General features: G+C 43.3%; 1 protein-coding gene across 3 annotated transcripts in view; it reads right to left on the reverse strand.

The window, feature by feature from the left end:
- MNT (MAX network transcriptional repressor) overlaps window positions 1–23,514 on the reverse strand; it is a 107,146-nt gene that overhangs the window by 43,079 nt on the left and 40,553 nt on the right. The window contains exons 5-8 of one of the 3 annotated variants that reach the window (XM_068910374.1): window positions 16,084–16,152; window positions 14,750–14,784; window positions 9,002–9,132; window positions 6,468–6,614 (exon numbers count right to left, since the gene is read on the reverse strand). Coding sequence is in view for 1 of the 3 variants with exons in the window: in XM_068910372.1 (XP_068766473.1) it covers window positions 5,271–5,343 (73 nt within the window). In the remaining 2 variants the exon portion in view is untranslated. Of the gene's footprint in view, window positions 1–4,360; window positions 4,380–5,270; window positions 5,423–6,467; window positions 6,615–9,001; window positions 9,133–14,749; window positions 14,785–16,083; window positions 16,153–23,514 lie in introns of those variants that run through there. The other 2 variants (XM_068910372.1, XM_068910375.1) reach the window with 2 other exon arrangements.

Consider the following 23,514-nt stretch of genomic DNA (forward strand, 5'->3'; position numbering starts at 1 on the left):
ACTAGAGATACACTACACTGAGCACAGCACTAAGCTGCTGGCGAAACACAGATGTTAGACACGAGCTGGTGCTGGGTCTTCACCCACCTGCACAGAGACACCCAAACAGCTGGGTCTAATCACTGGTCTAAGACAGAAGACAGAGAATTAGAATTCCTAGGTTCTGTCCCAAAGTCTGCCAACAATTTACTATATTAATCTAGACTTACAGCTGAAGTTTTCAGCTCAGATTTTCAGGTGAGACTAAAAGGGAAAACCGTAAGACTAGCTTTTTAACCACTGTGAGCATCATTTTTCCCATCTATCAATTACAGAAGATAATAACCACCTACTTTTTGAAATATTAAATACTGCAAATTATATACTTTTAATGTTTATATAATTATAAACAATTATATACTAATTTATTGGAAAAAGAAATAAGGAGCAGAAAAGAGAAAGAGAAATCCACATATATGTTGCAATGTCTCTAAGGCACATCATATAACATCATATGTTCTTTGAAATATTTATATAACATCCAATAGACTTTTGGTAAACATCTTGTAAACACAGTTTGAACCATACTGCACATAGTGCCTGATTACCTACCTAGGGACACAGAAACTGACTGTGTTGTGTCGCAGGGTTACAACAGGGCAGGTTCTAAATTAAAAGCTGCTTGACTTTTACTAAGGTGTATTAATGTGGCCTGTAACAGAGTTTCATCCTATCCATACAGGCAAGTCCAAATAGTGTTGCAAACAACTCCCCAAAATGATAAATGTCCCTCAGAAAGCTGAGGGAGGGCAATGGAACTACTCTGGCTATCAATGAAAAAAAGCAAAGCCTATACGGTTTAATTTTCCACTCATCAAAAAGGATGAAAGAGCAGAAAAAGTCATATGCGTGTCTGATGGAAAACAAAACAGACAAGGGCAAAAGCATCAGCTGCTACTAGGGAAATTAGGCATTCTGAGATACTTGCGTCAGGTCTGAAAACATTTGGAAACCATGTGTGTGATGCAGAAATCAGCACAATGATGAACTCAGCAAGACACGATTCTAAAAGCCAAGCACAGTTTTAGTTGTAAAACTGAGGAAATGCTATATCCACTGTACCGGATAGTATACGGATGCCATACCACCTTTTCTGTATCTACATAGATTTATCAAACCTCTTGCGCCACCAGCCTTTTTCTGGGTGCTTCAGGGATCTCCAGTTTGACAGTGCAATGTACAACGTAGAAGAAAAGGATAGGTGTTAAGGTACGGACTTGTTTCATAGTTTTGCAGGCCTCAGTTCATGTCCCAAAGAATGTGAATTTATTACAGTGTAGTATACAATGCTCTCCCAATAACTTTACCCTGCATTACTCCCCAAAGCTTGAGAACATTCAAGTTGCACCCAGTAACTGTAAACCTGGAAAATAAATACTAAACAGACAAAGATAAAAGCAGCTGGCCTAACTTCCCTGGAAGTCCAAGGAGAAAGGGAAGATGAATTAACTGTTGCTTCCTTCAGTGGTTCCTCCTTTTTCTCTTGCTTTCAAAAAGCTCTTTTTCAGTGATGAACCACACACAAATACAGCCCTTTACCATGCCTGTCCAGCTGGGAAGCGGCCTCTAACCTATCCAGACAGGCAGAACAAGTTGGACAGAACTCAAGCTGGCCATGGCCTTCTTGAACTACTCCTGCAAAACCTGTGACAAAGAAAGACTCACCACTGTGGATTTCTTGGTTGGCTGAAAGCAACGGCATTTTGAAAATGAACACAAACTCTCACCTGATAGGGTTACCAAGCACCTATTCCCCTCATAATGAGGCAGAAGCGATGCCTCCCTCACAATTCTATGCAAGAAAGCAAATTACAATAGTGCTGTGGGAAAAACAGCTTTCTCTCACTGACAGCCTCTCTCAGGTATTCCTGTATCTTTGTGCCACAGAAGGATTGTATGGCTTTAACACTGATCTATTTTCTGTTGCTCTCTGGAATCTGACTGCTTTACAAACACTAACGAACGTAATCTCCTGGTATCCTTGGCAGATAGGAAACTGCTGATCTCATGAATGGCCAGCAGGTAAGTCCTTTGCCCAAATTCACTTTACACTGACAGCACTGGCAGAGCCAGATGCCAATGTGAGCTCATCCAGGTCCCTAGGCTATGTTTTCATCAGTAGATTTATTGAGATAAGATGGTCAGATGGATAATGTACATCTAAGCAGGATAATGAAATAGTCTAATCTGCACCCCTGCACGGTTTCACACGAGAACTGTGCATGACTCTACACCAGTGGCTATTTCTCATACAGCAGGTTTTCACGTGCAAATACTGCAGCATTCCACATTTCCAGAAATCCCCAAGAAGAGGGCCAGCCTTACTTTAATCATTTTCTTCCCTCCCAAAATCATTCTGCTCTCCTTTATCCCACACCTTCCTTTCCCCCCCTCCCCTTCCTTCAGTCTTCTTCCTCATAAAAGAAGGATGAGGAATGCCTGGCTGAATGGAAGACTTTTCTCCTCTGCTCTTAGGTTTGAAAAAGAAACAGACTAAGAATTTATTACATTTTGCCATCTAGTTGGTGTCTAGGCCCTCCTACCAGCTAGGCTCTGGCTTCGTTATATGAAGAACTGAACGTACAAACGACAGTCCGTCAGAGCTCCCACGGCAGCCAGCACAGGCACTGTGTGCTGCTACCTTTGCCAGGTGGACAGTTCCTTGCTGTAGCAGTGGTGACTTTGCAGAAGTAGAGAACAGAGCAAGTTTGAGAGCAGTGTGCCCTACCCAGTCTGCTTTGCTGGAGACATATACAGGGAATCACGTTCATCATCATATTTACACTGGACAGCAGGGACGTCCGGGATTCGTGGCTGTTCTCCCTTGCAAAACCAAGCGCTCAGGAGTAGCTCCGTCGTCTTTAGACCCCGATAGCCTTGAATTAACTTTATTTTGGATTTTTTAAAGTTGTTCTCAAACTGGATTGCTTTTAAGGCCAGACCAGATTCTCAGAATTACCCAGTATAACTGTGGGTGTAAAACAGCCTGCAAGACTTCTCTGAATTCTTGTTTAAATGAGAGCATGCCTCTGAAGGGAGGAGAAGAGGAAGAAGAAAGAAAGGGAAGGAAGCCAATCTTGAATACTTTGTTGTTGCCCAAATAGTGTTTTCCAGCTACATCTTTGCTTGTGTTCTCCCCTACCATTTTCCTGTTACCTGAAGTTCAAACGACTGCCTCCTCCCTCTCATGCCAGTCCTCTTCCTGGTATTAGTGACTTCCCTGAACTAGTCTCCGTTTGCACTGACACCTCTGCTCTGTCACTAATTTTATCCCTGATATGTTCCATTACAACAGAAACAATAACTATGTTTATTACAACAGAACGCAAAGCATCTGCTTCTACCTGGGGAAGTGCTGTACTGGCTGCTGTACAAACACTTGGGGCAGTCCCTACCTGGGGCAGATTCCAGTATAAAGATAGCATCCCTACACATTCTTGCATGCTTCTCCTTATACATAGAAAGCCCTTCGTGATCAACAATAATTTCTGCCTTCAAAGACGATCAAACAGTGTGCTGTTGGATCACATTTGCCCCTCTCTGCCTTACAGCCAGCACTTCTTCCCATGGATTCTAGATCCTCACTTGTTGCATCAGTTTACAAAATATTCTCTTAGCGTGGGGTAGCTGGGTAATAATTACTATCCCTTCCAGTGGTAAAAAGTGTAATAACCAACATAGCCTAGTACCACATCTCAAGTATTTAACTTCATCTACATCCAGAGCACGTTCACCATCTGTGAACCACAGAACTGAGAATATTAACATTAGCCAGCGAGCGCACTGACTAGGAGGACTATAAAACCATCACACACGTAAAACAGACACACGGAGCCTCTTCCTTCAGCTTAAAGCAGTGCTGTTCTGGGATACAGACAAAACTCCCAGCCTCAGCCACGACGTTAACATCAGCTTAGGAAAAGGGGACTATGGTAGCCCATAAACTCCCATTTTGGATTGTTATGCGGGAAGTCTTTTGCCCCTGCACGTCTCCAAGCTGTCTTGCTTCATAACATCTACTATCTCCTGCATGACTCATCACTGAAACAATAGATTTCCAGCTACATCCCACAGCAGTGACACACAAAGAGAGCTCTCCTCCTCGCTTCTGCGGCGGGTACGCACTCGTGTCACTGAGCTAATGCTGCACTAGAGCTCCATCACCCTTTACAACATAGAAGTAAAACAAAAAAGATTCTACAGCAGGTTTTTTTTCAGGAATTTTCCTTCACAAGTGATTAGCCGACAGCACGAGCACTGCGCTAACACCCTAACACAAGCAAACAAAAAAAAAAAAAAAACGAAAAAAACCACACACCACCTCACACAGAGATGTGATTTTTCCTGTGGGGAAGCTGGCGTCCGCCGGTGGGGGGGGGGGGGCGAACGGCCCCTAGAGGAAGGCCGACAAAGAACAGGCGCAGGGCTGAAGGCAGCGGCACGGCAGGCGCGGCGCCGGGCGGGTTCCCGCCGCGGCGGGCCGGGCCGGGCCGGGGCGGCGGCGCAGGCCCACGCCGCTCGCCGGCTGCCCGCAGAGCTGCCGGCCCGCGCGCGGGCGGGGCCGGGCCGGGCCGCGCGCGGCGCAACCGCCGCCTCCCCGCGGCGCTCGCCACGGGGGCCGCGCGGGCCGGGCCGGGTCCCCGCCCCCCGCGCGACGCGGAGAGGGCGGGGCCGCGCGCACGTGGTGGAGGGCGGCGCCTGGCGCGTCACGCGCGGCGGGCCCCGCCCCCGCCCCGCCCGCGGCGGCGCGGCGCGCGGACACGCAGCGCTCGGCGGCGGCGGCGGCGCGCCCCGGGCGGGGAGGGGGCGGCCCCGGGGGGCGCGGGGGACCCCGGGCCGCCGCCCGCGCAAAGAGCGCGCCCGGCGGTGGGGGGGGGAGGGAAGAAGAGTGCGCCAGCCGCTCGGGGCCGCTCCCCCGCGCGGGGGCGGCCCAGGCTCCCCCCGCCCCGCCGCCGCCACCGCCCCCTCAGGCCCGCGCGGGCCCCGCCGCGGGCGCCGGCAGCGGGCACGGGAAGCGCCCCGCGCCTCACGGTCCCCCCCTTCGCCCCCCCCCCCGCCCCGCGGAGCGCCGCCCGCCCGCGCCCCCTCGGCGAGGCGGCGGCACGTCCCGCCGGCACGGCCGCGCCGGCCCCGCCGCCTCGCGTCCCGCCGGGCCGGCGGCCGGGCGGGGGCGGCGGCGGCGCTGACAGGCGGCGGGGCGCGGCGCGGCGGGCGGCGGCGCGGCCCCTTACCACGTGCGGTCTGTTGCTGCTGCGCCTGCCACTCCAGGAACCGCGCCGCCTCCAGCAGCGTCTCGATGCTCATGGCGCGGGTCGCCGGCCGCCGCCGCCTCACGGCGCCTCCTGCGTCGCGCGGGCCCGGCCGCACGCGCCGCGCCGCCCCGCGGCTCGCCCCGACGGCAGCAGCGCTGGCGACAAGATGGCGGGGAGTAACAGAAACACAACAGGCGAGCGCTGGCGCGGCCCCGCTACTACGCGGCGGGCGGCGCCAAGACGCGGCGCGGAGCGCCGGCCGCCGGACGGGACGGAGCGGCCGCGCCGGGCCGGGCCGTGGGCGCGGGCAGGCACCGCCCGCCGGCGGCCGCCGCGGGGGCAGTGGACGGGCGGCGGCGGGGGCCGCGCGGCTGCCCGGGGCCGCGCCCCCATGGCCGCGGGGCTGTCCGGGGCAGCGGGAGCCCCGTGGCGCGGGGCGGGGCGCCTCGCGGTGCCGGTGCCCGGAGTCGCCCCCAGCTCCCCGGCGCGCGCGGACGCGCCGGTGCGGCGCCAAGTCGGAGCTGCGAGCGAGGCGGCCCGGCCGTGCGGCGGCGCCGTCCCGCTGCCGGGTTTTCCGGGCGATCCTCCCCCCGCAGTGCGTTTGCATCCTATTAAAATATGTCATCGCGCCGCGGGCCAATCGGCGCGGAGGACAACAAGGCATGGAGCACCTCCACATGGGCACCCCGCTCCGCCGGCGCCCTCTTTAAAGGGGCAGGCGCCGCCGCGCCTCACCCGCCCTGACCCCGCGCCGCGCCGCTGCGCTCAGTCCCCGCCGGCCGCGTGAACCGGCGCGGGGCAGGGGACACGCGCTGCGCTGCGCACCGGGCAGCGGCGCGAAGGGCTGCCCGGGGCAGGGGGTATCGAGCACGGGGCGGGCTGCCCGGGGCAGGCCACAGCGCAGGGGGCATGGGCCAGGGCATGCAGGGCAGAAGGCGCAGGGCGCTCGCCCTCGCCCTGGGAAGGCTGCAGCGCCCACCTCCCACGCGAATTGCACCCGTGTGTGGGCTTCGCTGCTGCGCCAGCCTGGGAAAAGGCACCCGGAATAGCACAGCAGCATCAGTGAAAGCACTGGGCTCGGCAGCTCCGCGTAGCCACATCCGGTGTCCGTCCACAGCGTGGGCCCAGCTGTGACACTCCTTCGCCCTGCCTTGGCACACGCCAGTGCCGCCTTACCTTGCAGGCACGCCAGCGCCTTCCCTTTGGGACCTGACCTGAAGCGAGGAGACCGTCGTCAGGTAGTGAAAAAGCTGATGAATTCTCCATGCCCGTCCTGCCTGGGACCACCTTTGAAGCAGGCCTGCTAGTTCCAGTTGTTGCAATCTGTGAGACAGATTAATTATGTAGGCCGGATTTCAACCTGCCTTTGAGCTTTGATTGTAGGTATCATCTCTCCCCCAGTAACATTTCCATCGAGTGCCTGCTCCAGGTGTCTTTGCCCCCAGCTGATGTGTTGGGGGCACAGAGACCCGTTCTGGGGCAGTCTCTCCTGCTGGGACTGACAACTGCTAATTCATTTACCCCTCCCAGATGGAGGCGAGAGCTGCAGGTGAAAGGCTTATATTTTAAGGGAGAATAATTTGCACAAAGATCAGAAATCCATTTGTCTCTATTAAAATATTTACTTATCTATAAACAGGTTTGTTTGAATAATTAGATTATTTGCAAAAAAAAAAAAAAAAAAAGTGGGGATCATCAAAGAAGTGCCCACAGATTTATTCACCGCCCTAACAGCTGCAGAGATAGTACCAGTGGGGAAGGAAGCCTTTGGTAACAAGAACACTAACAGCTGAATGAGAAGTCCAGCACTCCCTCCCTGCAGCTTATCAGAAATCCTTCTGGTGCTGAAACCTTCTCAACAGATCAACATTGAGTACATAAAACCATTGCTAAATAACAACTGCTATGTACTGCTCTGGCCCATTCTATCTGAGGGTTTCAAATGTTGTTCATACAAGCCTCGCAGCACACCCAAGGAGAAGTCTGGATAAGTACCGTTCCTCTTTTATAATCAGAATTATGACCCAGAGATTAAATGACTGGGACAAGGATGCAGTGAGCCAGGTGCAGAGAGCAAACGCTCTGTGGAAGTAAATCAGCACAGCTTCAAGTTTATGAAGGTATTCTGACTAATGGAAATAAGACAGAAAACTTCACAAACATTAATTTGTTATAAATAAGTTCTTACACAGTCGATCGTTATTAGAAATTGTCCCATTAAATCTAATAAAGGTTTGTTTAACTAAGTAGCAGACGTTCCTCCACAGTGCTAGCAACCCAAACCGTGTGGCACTGCACTAGTTCAACAGTCAAAAAGAGGAACGAATCAGAAGGAACCAAAACGAAAGTGAAACTGGCACAAAAGTGAAACCAGCAGACCTTTTGGTTATTATCCACTTTTAGTTCAATGTATAGTGTAAACAAATTGCACAGAATAAAAATATGTTAGTAGACTGGATTTTCAGAATTTTGGTAAGAATATTACTTTGTTTGGCTTGAACACAGAATACATGTCGACACACATGCATGTGAGAAAACTTAACAGCATGTCTTATTTGTATTCCCTAGCTTCAGTGGATAAATTTGCTCCAAAATACCCTAAGGTCAAGAAAATAAAATTATTTTTTAAATACAGTCTATTATGAACTTGGACAGCAAGTCTGAAATCTTGATTCCATCTTAAGTATTAAAATTGCCATAAAGAAAAGTTTTTGATCGTAAACAGGCTAGGATCTCAGTACAAATTTTCTCATGGCAGATTTTTTTTTTTTTTTCTAAGTTCTGTCCTCTGGATTGTTTTAAAAGGACCTTTTCTGAACTGTTCTTAACCACAGATTCTGTAGCTGTGCATGACTAAGTGCTCCGCTGTGTCTGCCTATCCTACGTTGCGTTTGATGATGTGGCCACACAGAAAGGAAAATCTAAGCCCTTTCTGTTGAGCAAAGGCAAGGAAAGAGGGAGTCTATTGAAAAGCTTCCACAGAAGGTCATCACATGTCGTTCCTGCTCATTTGGAAATACCTCCAAGCAGAGCTGAAAGTGCTGTCTATGCTTAAGGTCACCTAACATTTTCTATTATAAGGCCCCTTCTTCAGTAGCTCATAAAACTAAATAAAAATGTAATTATCCACACTGGAATTTTCCATATGAAGTATCTGATTCTGACTGGCTTATTATTTTTGGGGGGGTGGGTGGGAAAAGATATCAAATTAAAGAGAAGAGAAACAGATTAATAAAAATAATGCACCTCACTGAAAGAACGGGATTGGAAAAAATATGATTTTTTTCTGAGAGAATTCTCGTTCTATCTTTTACATTTTAGGAATTTGCAGATCAAAAACTACACTAAAGAATGCTAAGGCAGCAAAATCAGGCACTCAAATGCTAGGTAGTTCTAGTTTATGGAGCTTTTAACGGACTTCTTTATGTACATGCATTCTATGCGATCTGTAACACCACGGGAATCTTTCAAGCAAAAGTTATTCAGTATGTTATCTTATCCTTGCCATTCAGCGTATTGCTGATGGCTTCACTTATTGCACGATCATCACATCTTTCTCTGCAGATGGAATTAGTCATTTCCTCCTGGGCTTTTCCATGCTCATCTCTATGTTATCTGAATACTTCACAGACGTTAATGAATGTATCGTCACAAAAGAGTGGAAGATGCAGTTAATGACTATCTGGGAAAATTTGGCTGAAGTAACTTACCTGGTATCATCTAGCTATTTGTAGCTAATGGAGAGATGTGCTCAATCGTGCAAGGAACTATCCAGCTGCTCTAACTGGTCAATCATCCCTTCTCCTCCTGAAAACCTTCTCAAGCTCATGCCTTGCAACTTCTGTAATAAATGAAACAGAGTTTTAACAACATAAATGCCCTTCATGACTCAGCTCTGACTCTTTGCAGTAGAAGTCTAGTACTAAATTAAGCAGGAGACTTGTATAAAAATAGTATGATTACTGATATAAGTAAGTTATATTGTAATGCATACATCCTAAGGAGCTCAATAAAAGCTACTTCAGGGCAAACTTAATCTGACATTTCCTAACTTCTAAGTGCTTCAGTTTGTATCCTGGACACACTTAGATATATTTTGCATGTGTTGTGTATGTTTGTGTATGCTACATGCAAAAATTAGATTTGTCTGATCATACCAGAGGAGCCAAGACCTAAATGGCACCTGGCAAACCAAAGCACAAGAACACCAACGTGCAACTCATGCTGTTTTTGCTGTGCCTATTACAGGACTATCAGATTTCAGATTACTCATCACTTTCAAAAAGCAACAACAATATAATGGAAAAAATGGTGATTTAGACTGTCAAAATACAAGGGATGAAATCCACAGCTGGGACAAACATTTCTGTGAGCTGCAGTTTTTTAGAATAGGTCTATGTATGTAAGTAGGGTAGACCACCGATTCTTCCCCTAACCACCTCTCTCTTTCATACTATATGTAATCCTGCAAACCATGCAGGTGTACAGAATGTTGTTCTAGATGGTCCCATTTTTAAGACTGTATAGCTATTCTGCTATCAAACTTGCTTTTCAAACAATATCTCTTAGCCACAGGCACTTTGCAGGGACTCACAGGACCTTCCTACTGCTTTATAGTCAATTGTTCAGATGGCCAGTTGAGTCTTTATACTGCAGAAATGTTACAAACTCAGTTTTTAGCAGGTCAGATAAAAAATAAAGACAACAAAACTGAATTATAAGAGGACTTCACTGAAAATAAAACAGCGATGGTCTAAAGCAGAGTACTTGTTAAAATACAGCTTTTAAAATAAATGTTTTCAGATAGGTTTGAATAGTTGAGGCATGTGCTGCATTAACTGCTTTAGTAAGAGGCAAAACCCTCCCTCTGGCTGTCTCGTAACATCTTTCGCAACCCTTTAATCTCCAAGGAGAGCTGTTTGTTCTGAAACCTTGAGCTCACTGGGCTCTTCACTACTAAGCCAGCTCCTGTCTTTGGCAGCTGAAAGTACAAACTAGTGCCATTAGACATTCGTATCGGATAGAGAGATGTTTCCTGATTAAACTCATTTATTGTGAGCTTCTGGACCCAAGCAACGTAGCAGCTTGGGAACATATCCAAATTCCATCAACTGTGTATTCATCTACCTCTGGAGGATTATACTAAGAAAGGTTTCTGCTGAATCATTTGACCCTGTTACTAGGGACAGCAATAGACCAGAACACTTAAGTCATTTGGATTGACTTTGTGAACACTTAATGGAGAGTTTTTAAAACTCTGCATATGTGCTAAAAGTACAGAGAGGTCCAATTTCTACCCTGTTACACACCACACTTACAAAGACACTGGGCTATACGCGCAATGCTGCAGAACACGGACTTTCAGGGTCGAGGACACCAAAAAGCAATAGCAGTTTGTTCTGAAGTCAGTGTTGTCCTCTGGAAAAAGCTTTCCATGTAGACCGCATGGCTTAAGCGATGCTATTCTGGGTTACGCTGCTCTTCCTTATCTGGGCTACTCTTGAAAACAATTTAGAGGCAGGAAATAATTGCAGGGTGCAAAGGCCCTTCCTTCCCTGAGAGGGTCACCACTGAGGTTTCTGCTGCACTAACTTGTGACAACTGCTTTTTCTTCAGAGCCTAACTGATAACTCTTGTATACTTCTGGAATGGCAAATTTCCATTATATTATCTGATGGTGTTAGAATTACTTTTCCATTTCTATCTGTAGTTCTCAAACTCCCAGTTAGATCCTTTGATTAATATTTTTTTCATCTTCTCCAAAGATTAACTGTAACCTATGAGAATTGCAAGTTTTTGTTTCCTTTACAAGTATATATGGTTTCAGAGAGGTGTATTTTTACCTCTTTGGAGGGAATGCTGAGGGCATTTTAACTTTCTTATTTGTTTAGTATTTTCTACCTAGTCCTTTAGGAAGCATTAGATGATATTCAGATGGTACATATATTAATCTCTACTATAATCCTGTTGAAGTAAGCTTAAAATCAATGGAGTTAATGGATGAATGAAATTGCTTCCATGTGCTATGAGTGGTGATTTTGGATAACATCTTAAACATGAAGTTGGGTTGTGAGAAACAATTTAAGCATTTTGAATAGCACAACAAATACAAAGTCTTACTGTATGCAGTAAAAGGTGTTTCCTTATTTTCAGGTTTGCTGAGGGCACTATATAAAGTTCAAATATTAATAATTATGATATGATCACGATCATAACAAGGAAAATAAGCAGTGGTTATAGGTCCCATTATATGTCCTTACACGCGCCCTTTCAAAAAAAAGAGGGGGGAGGAGAAAAGACAAGACTCCGGAGGAGACAAAAATTGCCATTTTAAGGATGACACTACCTTACAATGCCATCTGTTTGCAGAAGGGGACAAGGTTATCACATAATATCCTGAAGATCATCTTCTCTACTAGGGATATGATAGATTTAAAGAAAAACAACTTCAGTCGTCCAAATTTGAAAGAATAACTGCAATACTGCTGAAGATGTGACAGTCTCCTTTTTCCTGTTATTCTGCTTACTTCCTTTCTGCTTATACAGTAAACAGCCTCAACTCATACAAAACCATCCACAGAATTTTTGCAATATGTGAGCATTAATAAGTTTAGCTTTCTTGGAATATTCGTAACTAAGACTTTTTCCCCGTTTCCAAAATTACTCCCATTCATTTCCTTGTAGGGGGGGTCTGGAGTAGGAGGCAGTGGGGGGCTCAGAAGGAGCAGCTATTGGGTGTTTCCACTGTTGACACAAGGATGTTCTTTCAAAACTTACAATACAGCTCTAGAGAAAACATGCTGGCTGCACACTGTTACTTAGGAGTGGCTTGATCACATCTCTCTGTCTGACGCTTGCCACTAACCCTACGTACTAATCTTCTGGTGGTTGGAGACAATGCTGCTGTTTCACATTGCCATCTCGCAGCAGTGGCCGGTGCACATGCATCAGTTATGTTTTCATGTTTTTTTCCCATTAGAAAGTGGCTTTTATGGATTATCTCTTCCTAGTTGTGGCTGTTGAGAGAAAAATTAACGTCTGAATGAGGGCTTTTTACCACCAAGATAACAAGTCACATTCAAGCCAAAGTTTTTTTTCTTAATTTGAAAATAGTTGGTTTTAGAGCCTCCTGGATACGTAAGCTCATTAAATGCCTTTTGAAACCCCAGCTATATTTCTTTCTATAGTTAAATAATATTATTCACTACTTATACTATCTATAAACTTTCAGATATAAATCAGATGAGGAACCTGGGCTGGGGATTTTGTGCTACTACAGTGAAACGCTCATGTTATCCTCAGGTTCCCCATTATCTATCATCATTATTTGCCTCCCTCATTATAATATTATTCTTTCTCATACACTCTTCCGTTATTTAGCTCTGCATCAGGTTGGATCATTGGGGCATTACTAGACAAAGTGATGCGACATTTCCTCGATCAAACAAAAACCTGTGTTAAATAGGGAGTTACCCTGTGAAAGCCTGTGTCAGCGCAGGGGACAGAACTCTGTTTTCTGAGCTCCAGATCATAAATTCTAATCATTTGTCCCTCCGGCTAGCAGGGTGAGACTCTTGGCTTCCAGTGTAGCAGATATGAATTTTCATTTTTCTTCCTTTTCCTATTCTGAATAGGCAACCTTCATTTCAGGCCTCTGAATAATCCTACTGGAGTCAGTGGGAGTACTCAACTGCTTAAAGTTTTATTGTCTGCTTACTCTGTACTGATCGTGGTCTAAACTATACTGAATGTAAGTGATTAGATGAGTGTTTATTCTCCTTTTTCAAGCTTCACACTGGATAAGAAATTAGCCCAACAGTTTTCACGTGAAAGTTGGAATTTATCTCAATATTTTCATTTTGAAATTCAAGTACTGAATGCAAAAAACACAAGGGTGAAAACAATTAATGCTCTTTCCTGACTTTCTGACATTCTGACTTTCTTTGTGGTCACTGTATTTATGGTTTTAGTCATGCATACGTTCTTATTGTAGATATTTAATCATGAAGAGTGATTAACCAGGACTTAATGGTGAATGGGTCTTGTTCAGATCTGCAGATATGCCTAAAAACTTCCCAGTTTCTCTCCACAATACAACACAATATAGAATGTAAATGCCCTATATGCCACCTTCCGGCAGCAAAGAGAAGTGCCAAGAGTAGATCAACGTCCTTAAAAACTCTTCAGGTTTCTCCTGGTTCTCCTGGGGATTTTGTGTTTTGCTTCTGTTAGTGTGAGTGGGTGTGAGTGTATAAAACCAGAAAATACAATCCATTCTTGATAATTAAGGTCAGAAGGGTCTTTAGATCATCTGCTCTGACCTCTCATACATCATATGCCAATGCATTTTACCCAGTAATCTCCATACTGTACCCAGTAACTGGCTTGACATAAGGATAGCTTATACTATGCTAAGGTATATCTTCCAAAAAATACCTCACTTTGATCTGGAGATATCACAAGCAAGAGAATTCAGCAGTGCCATTGGTAATTTGTCCCAGTGGTTAAGTACATTCTCCAGCAAAAAGATGTGCTTAATTTTTACCTTGAAGATGTCTGAATTCAGCTTCCAGGCACTTGGCCTTGTTACACCTTTCTCTACTAGCTTAAGAAACTGATTAGTACCGTGTATTTCCTCCCCAGAAAAGTACTTTAATTTTGTAACGTAATCATCTTTCAACCTTTTGGGTAAACCCAACACATTGAGCTGTTATAAGTTTCTCACTGTGAGATATATTCTAAACCTCTGGAAGCATTTAAGGTAATTTTTCTTCACTCCCTCAATTTTTTCAGTTACTCTTGTGGATACCAAAGCTCTATGCAGTATTTCAGTATCAATGTCTTTGTATATCCTTATCAGCTGCTCTCTGTTCCTCCAGTTCTGTCTGCTCTGAAGCACATGGTAGAGATACCCAAACTGGCTCTAAATAAAAGCAAACTAGCTCACAGCTCGGTGCTTCCAGGGCAGGTTGCTAACATGGGGTCATATTTATAGCGCTCAGCAGACTGCACTGTAGATCTACTTAGTTCCCATAGTCTCCATCTGCAATACTTTGGTAGCCTGGTGTCTCACAGGACTGCGTGGGGAAAACATGGAAATGGGAGATACTCAGGTGTTAGTAGAGAGGCATACTTGCGGTCAGCTCTCAAAATGTGTAGGATGCCCCAAGTAACTGGTGGTGAGTTATTCTTACTCATACTTGCCTAGTCAGTATTTTCAAAGAATTTTCTTCTTCAGCGTTGATATCAGAGACCAGAAATCAAGTTCTTTTCCCAGTGAGACAACTAACAATTTTTTAGTACAACCAGTAGATGGACCCACACACTGCTACAACCCAATGCCTTCAGTGCATCTCTTTTCACCTTAATAACTCAAAGCTCTTTCATGAGCTTGTTTAGCAAAGTATAAACCCTCTGCACAATTTCCAGAGGGAGGTTTCGTGCATTTGCAGACTCACCAGTTTAACCATGAGCTTCTGTTTCCAGGAGCTTTCTGAAAAAATACAATATTATTAAACTTATGTCATAGTTGTAGGCAAGAATTAGCCTTGAAATCTAAATTGCAATGAGTATAGGGTGATAAAGGTTTTCTACAATTTTCTATTTCAAAGCCATTATGACAGCAGCACTGTTGTATGGTAATATTATTCAATTCTGCAAACATTTATAGGCTGATTAGCCAGTTGAGTAAACATTTATGACACTAAATTTAATTTATGCAGTAATATAGAGGGAATAGTTTCTATCTGAGGCTGCTAAATTGAGATATATGCTTTTGGGAGATCTGTGTACATCATATTAAGTGCTTGTCTTTAATGCAAAAATACTAAAAAGTATAGACAGCTACAATTAATTTATAAAATAAAACCAACCAAATAAAAAGAGAATATGCTAATGATCCAGTCAAATAAGAAACGAGGATGCAGGAGTTCTGCTGAGTAAACCTTATCTGCTTTGGTAATAGAGAGGAATGTGTACGTGTAAAATAGTTCTTGATTTACTAAGCCAGATATTAGTACTCAGGCAGCAAGTGCTGTTAGTTTGGATAGCACACACTGTATTTTTCATATATAACAAAGAGGCAGAATCCCTGCTTCAAGTCTTCAACTACACAGCTGTGACTACTGCGTTTATCATGCAGTCCTTGAACTGGGGAGCGCTGGAGTGATCTCTGTGTTTATAAAGCTCAGGATAAGCAGGAATGATAGAGGCATGATGCAAAGAGCTATATGCAGCCATCTGTTTATAGCACTGAACAATTGTTGTCAATAACCCCACTATAAATGTCAGCATCTGACATGGTGTCAATAACTTATTGTGTAAGGATAATACACTGTCTTGGTAAAGCCCAGTGTAAAGAATAGTTTGCTAGCCAGCATTGTGTGATTACAATTACAGAGGGTTTTTTATATATTGGGTCAATCATTTGATGGATGGAAGCTGGAGTATTTAGGTGAGATTATTACAGTGTTGCTGAATAGCAGCATTTGGACTTGTTCAGAGCAGCATTTCTCAGACATTAGTCTGGCCTCTCCAGGGAGGCTGTGACCTCTGAGGGCTGCAGAAACGAGTCCAGAGAAAATGGGAGGAAAAATATTCGCTGCTCCCTGCAAGTTCATTTAAATTGAGGACTCAGCAAAAGAATATTTAATAGATGTTTCTTGCTTTTGATGAGTTAACCAAAGCTGATCTAGTATGAGAGAATAAGCAACACGCTCTGGCCCTGTTTCCTACAGTCAGTACAGATGTGGCATATTAAAAATAAAATGAAGTTATTACAGAAATTACATACCCAGCATCAAAGTCCATACATGATGTAAACTCATACAGGAGTGTATTAAGCTCTTCAGGGACAAAGGCTCTGCACAATGACAATGCAAACAATTAAATAAGTTATGTCTCAACATACTATTTTATTTTTAAATGTATTCTACAATACATATATATGAAATTAGAAGCATCTGAATGGCTCAAACCAATTCAATTTGACAAAAGCTCTGAAAAAAAGATTTTATTTAGATTTATTATCAACATCTGCATGGTTCACAAAAATACAATTTTCCCTTTCTGGCTCTATGTACTCATGCCTGTATTGAACATTTCTTTACTGTAACATATGCCCATATTAGAATGGAATGATAGCAAAAGCAGGTTTTAAGGAACAACAAGCTCTAAAAATCAACCTTAGCGCTTGCAGTAGGACTACACTATTGGCTGCTATAAAATAAAACCATGATAACATAAAATGATGCAACTCCCTCCCCCCCCCCTTTTTTTTTAAAAACAGACATTTACAAGTAAGAGAATTCAAAGTTTGCCTGTATCTTAAAACAGTCATCGTCCGGATCCGTTTTAAAAGGGGCTAGAGCAACCAAACTGCCACAGTCCAGTTTAGTAGGCAACGTGTACATAAATTATTCAGCGTTTTAAAATCTAAAAATCAAAGCTTTACCCTGGGTAATCCAGCTTAATGTAACAACCGGAAAGCCAATTTATGAGCAATTTCAGATTAGGTTTCCCCACAAAACCTCAGAACTGAAATTACAACAAGGAACAAGAAGAGCAAGCCCTTGCCTTTTCTATGTTGCACACATATACCATTTTCTAGAATACATGCTAGGTTGACAACATACACTATGACTTTCAGTACTGGCTGGATCCTAACCCTCCCCCCTTCCAGTATAATTAATAAGGAGCTCTACATAAAATGCTGACATAAGTCTCTTAAAATGTTCTTACTCTCTGAAGTAGATGTACTATTACTGCTTAAGTCCTCACATACCTTACTGTCATTTCTAAAATCTTAGTGGCAAGAATCACAGAAAGAGAGAAGCAATATACAGTGTCTGCAAACTCAGACCTGTACAGTTTACTGACAGCTCCATCACTGCAATCAATGTAAATATTAGCAATTCATAAACAAACAGATAATAATAGACTGTCAATTCATCTGTATTCCCTCCAGTACCAAGCATACTATCAGAGCTTAAATAATTAATATTCTGGGCTTATGATGTACTTTTCACCCCAGGATCTCAAAGCACTTGGCACTGTGTGGAGATGGATTTTTATTTTGCTGGAGAAAATAGGGCAGAAAAAGACTAACTGATAGACCAAGGTCATGCTGTGTTAAGATTTTACTTCTCCTCTACCATTTGACTGGATAGTTGCTGTGACCTTGTAAAGCTAAAAGAAGGCTGCATTTTAAAGCTAACAATGTAAAGATAATCTCCCTTAAAGTGTACCATATGTTTGTGATTAGGTGAAAGAAAAAGCTTCAGAAGAATTGCTGGTAGTGCAAATGTTCACAGTGTTCTCTGGGGTATAACAGCTTAAATTTTCAGTGGAGCCTAGGAGAAGTAGATGCAAAGCCCCCCTCATCGCCAGTTCAAGTTAAAATGGCTACTCAGCTTCCCTGGGCTCTGCTGAAAACCCAAGCTTATATATCTGTGAAAGTTTCCCAATTAGAAACTAATGCAATAAGATCAGATCGTGGAAGGTGTGCTGATCCATTCCTGCTGAAGATTTGATCCAGAAAGCTCGAGATGTTACCATGAAGCCATAAAACATTTTAGCAATGGACCCTGATCTACCATTTGGGATATAGCTCTTAAACCAGGGTCAACATTATGACTAATACGTCAGTAAAAGACAAAACGGACTAGTAAATTAAAAAAAAAAAAACCTTATCACCATAAGAGTACCTAGGAACAAATCCGTTTTGCACTATCCAGCTCTAGGCTCTGAACACATATCCATTTCTCCTACCTGAGGCATGGACTCTATCAGCCTTGATTTCCCTTACAAGAGATGCATAGGCAGAGGGTCATTCTTGGCAAACTCTTCTTTAGGCCACTCTGTTCTTTCTAAGCTACCGTTATCACTAAAGTAGTCCCTAAATACTGTCTGTACATTTTAAAAAGCTCCTTCCGGAACAAGAGATGTTCCAAAAGTATTCGCACATACACATCTATTTCCTCCGAGGCAGTCATCTTCACAAATCTCCACTGCCTAAAGCACGACTCCACTAGCATTTCTATCTGACTCTGCCATGAACTAACAGCTAAGCCACTGCTTATGGCCACAATTTTAAGGCATAACGGAGGACTGAACACAGACAACTCCCAGAAGGCAAAAACAGTGTCTGTGTCCAGCCAGCACTACCAAATGTATCCTTGGCGCATATTTTGATTTACTCCTTGTCAGAGGCACAGCAGCTTGTGCATTCCCCAGAAAGACTAAGCTACGAAGGGCTGAGAGCCTCATTTGCAGATGTTTTCCTCAAGGGAAACACTACCCTCCTGGCACAACCCAGCTTTATCTCAAGAGCCAGCTACCTAATGCATCCCAATGTTTTAACTAGGCTGTCATCCTATTGTAAAGCAGATAAATTGAACTTCTTTGCAATGATTTTTCAAGGAGACAAGGATGTTTTAACATTCAACTCTCTTTTGTTGTCACCCTAAACTGATTCTGCAAAGCAATGCCAGCTTCAAATACCAATCATTTTATCGCTCAGACTAACTCAGACAAGAGCAATGGGCTTCAGAAAAGGAGCCACTTGACTTGGCACAGAAAGAAAACAATTTTTTTCAGTGAGCAGCTCCCACAGAAATGAGTCAGTAGGCCTTACGGAACAGAAAACAGAAGTTGCCATAGAAACTTGCATGCCTTATACTAGGAGGAGAAAAAAATGTAGGCCAATATTTCTGCTTAGCTGGCTCTTGCTCTTGGTTTGATACTCAGTTTGCCTGGATCCTAGGGCTGTATTAGCAACTTCTATTTATTTATTTTTTCCCCAACTGAGAAACGCCCTTGCCCCCACCTCCCTAGGAAACTGCTGCTTTGCGCGTGCACACACACACACACACACACACAGACACACACATACACAGACACACACACACGCGCGCGCGTGCGCATGTACACAGAGACGCACACACACATCAGCTGAGCCACTGCTAAGAAACTGTTGCTGGGTTACTACGAATCAGGAATCACCACTTTCTCCTGCAGCAGGTTAAGTGCATCTAATGGAGCGCTTGGGAATGTATTATTAACAGTGGGCTGATAAGTACTCCAGCACATGAGCGAGTTTCAACCATCAGCAAACAGCATTCTTTCATAGCGTGCACGATATGAACATAGCAAATAGGGTGAAAGAAGAGTAACAGATTTAAAATAAAACATTTACATTGGATTATTCCAGCCACCTTTGATTTAAAATAGACTCTTTTTCTCTGTACTGTAGTTTTCTCATCTGTAAAACAAGGGTGATCCCTCAGTAGGGTGGAAAGACACATGATTCGTTAATATATGTAAAGCCTTCAGATATGCTCTGAGGGAAGGGGTTACATAAAGCATATGAATACAGATGTATGGCCTGATCTTTTATTCCTTGCTAATCCACATATGTTTTCTATCTAAGTAACTGCAGTAGGTAATAGTAGAACTAATAATTACAAACCCTGATGGATGTGACCTGTAATTCTGAGAGCTGAAGAATCACTAGCTGGTTGAAAGAGAACATGTGTTCCCCTTGTGCTGGTGATCACCTAGAAAAAAACAAGGGCCTTTGCAAATGTCTTTACAGTTTAACAAAAATGATCACTGCTGAACTGTTCTTCAGTTTATTTCGTTCTCTGAGTGTATGTTATTGTTACTTTTTATTTTGAATTGTACACATATGGCAAACTGTTTTACTTTTTTTCTTACTCCTTTTCTTATAGACTGTGTAAAAGACAAATGGCCTACTAAATATTCAGTAAGCTGTTATGCTTTAAATAAACTATAAATAAAAACAATCCATCGGGGAAGAAAATCCACTTTCCCCCTATTTTTACCTGTAATCACTCATGACTCTCTTGTAAGAAAAAAACAAATAGAAGAAACATTTGAAATTTTACATTTGAGCACAGACCACTGTATAATAAAATCCAGTACACAGCCTTTACCCATTGAGTATAATTACCCAGTGGGTTGCTGGACCCAGCAATAGCGCAGAGCTTTGTACCCTGCTGACCTCAGTGCTGGTCCTATGCCCGGATGCCCTGAATATCAGTTTCAAACCAGTCTTAACCAGGCTCATGCCAAATCTGCACCTAGTTTAGTAGCCCCTCAGTCCTTAGCAGCCGGCTCACTCTGCTGTCCATGCTGCCTTCCCCCTCCGTTAGCTCACAGCTTTGCGTTTGGCTGCTGCCCTCATCTGCACGTAAGGGAGCAAGACCTGGAAAGTGTTAATTGCACAATGGACAGTAGCAGCATGGAGTCTTATTTCCCACCTTTCCCGGAACGGCTCCAGCAGGGATGGCTGAGAGTAGTTTGAGCCTTCTCTCAAACTTTATGCCATAAATGCTCTGCTTGGATCTTCAGGATGAAATACTAATACTTAATGGAGAGTGATCAAAATAATGGAGAGTGATCAAAATAATGGAGGAAGCGTATTTCTCCACAGCAGTCATTGCCTAGCCACCAAAAATATGGAAAGGATATTTGTTCAGTTAAATTCAATAGTCTCTAGCAAACATATGATCAGGTGCATAATTTTAAAAGCTGCACATTTTTAATGAACTGACTCAGGATCTTGACAGCTGCAGAGACAGGTGGCTGATGATAACACCTTTGCATTTAAAAGGTTTTTTTGGTTCGGGGGGAGGAGGACAGCATCTTAATCTGTAAGTGATCTATGTCATCTGAGCTGTGATGTGACGTTAGGTTTAATATGATTTTCAAATCCCTCCAGGTAAAGACAGTTTAATGCAATTATCTTCTGATTGTGAATGAAGAAATATCCATAAAAAACAAATTCCTGCTACACATTTACTTCAAGACACTCTCGCAGGTAAAGTTTTCTTTTTGCTGTAAAGCAATAAGTGAAAGAAGAATAAAGGACTAATGGAACTGGTTTATTTTTTAAAAAAATAGTAGTATACAATGGCACGGAGCCCTGCTACGGCAATAAGATCTACGCAGAATGATGGTTGCATAGATTTGATTCTGTGATAAGAGATGTAAACTAAAGCAACATGCTTGTAATGATGCTTGTGTTACTGCCTTGGAAAGAATCCAATGGTTCCTGCTTCCAAATGTATTTTGCCTGTCCCCTGTAACTGACCTAAACTCACCCCACTACAGAAAAGATAAAAAAATTAACTTTTAAATGTAAAAAATGCAAATCAAATGCAAACATTGCCACTAGAATGGCAACTGGTAACTTCGGTCCTCCCCAACAAAAAGACTTTCACACCTTTATAATGTAAACACACGGATAAGCTGTGTTTACCCAGGAGATTTTGTCAGAAAAACTTTTTAGTGTAGATTTCACATAAAGAAGGCCCTCTTATATCAGTATAACTGCATGTACAGAGGAGAGCCTCCCAGGTTAAAAATATGACTAGTAAGTCACACCATACTTGATATTGCTCTGTTGGCAGAAGCAAGCAGTTCAGCCATGCTAATGAAATGCTTCTCAGAGGCTAACTCACCTGCTTCACCAGCTTTACTGCTTCTAGGACCCAGGAAGCTCCCAAGAGCAAGCTGGTATCTGTGCAGAGCGCTGCACCCCCACCTCTAAGCCTGGGCTTGATTCCTACAACTGCTGTGTGGCCTTTGGAAAGTCACTTCTCACCTTTCTTCACCCTGCCACCTTTTGTTTTGTTGTGGTTTGCTTGGTTTTTGTTTTCTGTCTCAGCTGCTTCTCTATGACCAGATCTGCCTATTGCCATGTATTCTGGTGGTATCTAGAATAATGCCCCCCGTCATTTTAATAGTTACTATAATATAAGCAGTTAATAATCACTGTTTTTTTAGACATTTGCTTTGGGAGCAGAAGAGTCAGTAAAACTTATTTTAGAGATGAAAATCCATTGTATAGGTTTAATAAAAGTAGAACAAAATTCAAGAGAAACTTTACAGTGTTTTCACAAGGGAAGTGAGAGGCTAATTCTGTGTCTGCCATTCTGCTTGATTCAGTATGTGGGACACTTCCCTCTGGGAAGGAATAAGTAAATTAATGTAGAGTTAAAAAATAAAAGTCCTAAACCTGCTACAAGATAAGAACCTGAGAACATGTTAATATTCAACAACAGTTTACGGAGGGAAGTTGTTTAAAAGTGTAAAATTACAATATTGAAGAATATATTTCTTCCAGTTCATATTGGACCATTAAATAATTTACAAACGATGGGCACAAAGCACGTGTACATGCAGTATAAACAGAAACATGACACAGGCATTCCCCTTCCTTCTTCTCTTAGTACTACAAGAAGCTATTTTAGTGCCTGATCTCTGTGAACAGGAGTAATAAGTCCTGATGTCAAAGTGATATGTTTTATGTCATGTTTTTCTAGTGGCAGTGGTGGCTTTCCGATAGACAAACGCTCGCAATTCTTCTCAGACTGCTATTCACACTTCATTCAAGAACTTGGAAGCATTGGTTCAAACCCAACTGCCTTCCTGTCTGATAGCTACTACTGGAGAGGTAGTGTGAATAAGCTGAATTTTTTCGACCTAAAAATGTCAAAATTATGCAAATATAAAACCTAATCCTGCAAACATTCATGCACACCGATTTGCTGCCCTCATTCATTTCAAGGGGCAATTTTCATGTGACTTAAGTTACTGACATGTAAATAGGCTGAAATCATACAGACATCGCAACTTTAAAAATGTATTTTGCCATTTGCAAGGTGTCATCACACCTTTACAAATACTAAAATGCTGCAGAATTACAACTGAAAAAGTCCTTAGTTTAAAAGGAAAGCAAATCTTTCTCTTTACTATTCTAAAAAGTAAAGCAGGAATACGATCTAGATAACGTAGGCTCCAATTCAGCAAGGTACCTTAATTTTAAGCACTGGACTAAGATTCTGAAGTCAGCGGCACTGCTAAAGTTGAGTACATCCTTACTTGCTATGCTGGAGCAGATTTTAATTATTTTATTGCTTCCCACCATCTCCTAAGAAAGAAGAAAAGGTGTAAAAAGTTTACATTTCATAGAGTTCAAGGTAAGAAGGGAGATCCCTCTCAATCTCAAGCTCTCTGTGTATGGTAAGATACTACTTTTCACCAAAATAACCTATATTAAACCCAAAGATTTAAGTTTGGCTAGAAGATTTAAGTCTTTGTGACAGTAACTGTAGAAAGTAAGCAATGTTATTCAAGCATACACATTAGGTTTGTGTTTATATTGAAAGGAACAGTATAAAAGAATAACCATGGAGGA

The sequence above is a fragment of the Struthio camelus genome, chromosome 16 (genome assembly GCF_040807025.1).
Source record: "Struthio camelus isolate bStrCam1 chromosome 16, bStrCam1.hap1, whole genome shotgun sequence".
NCBI lineage: Eukaryota > Metazoa > Chordata > Aves > Struthioniformes > Struthionidae > Struthio > Struthio camelus.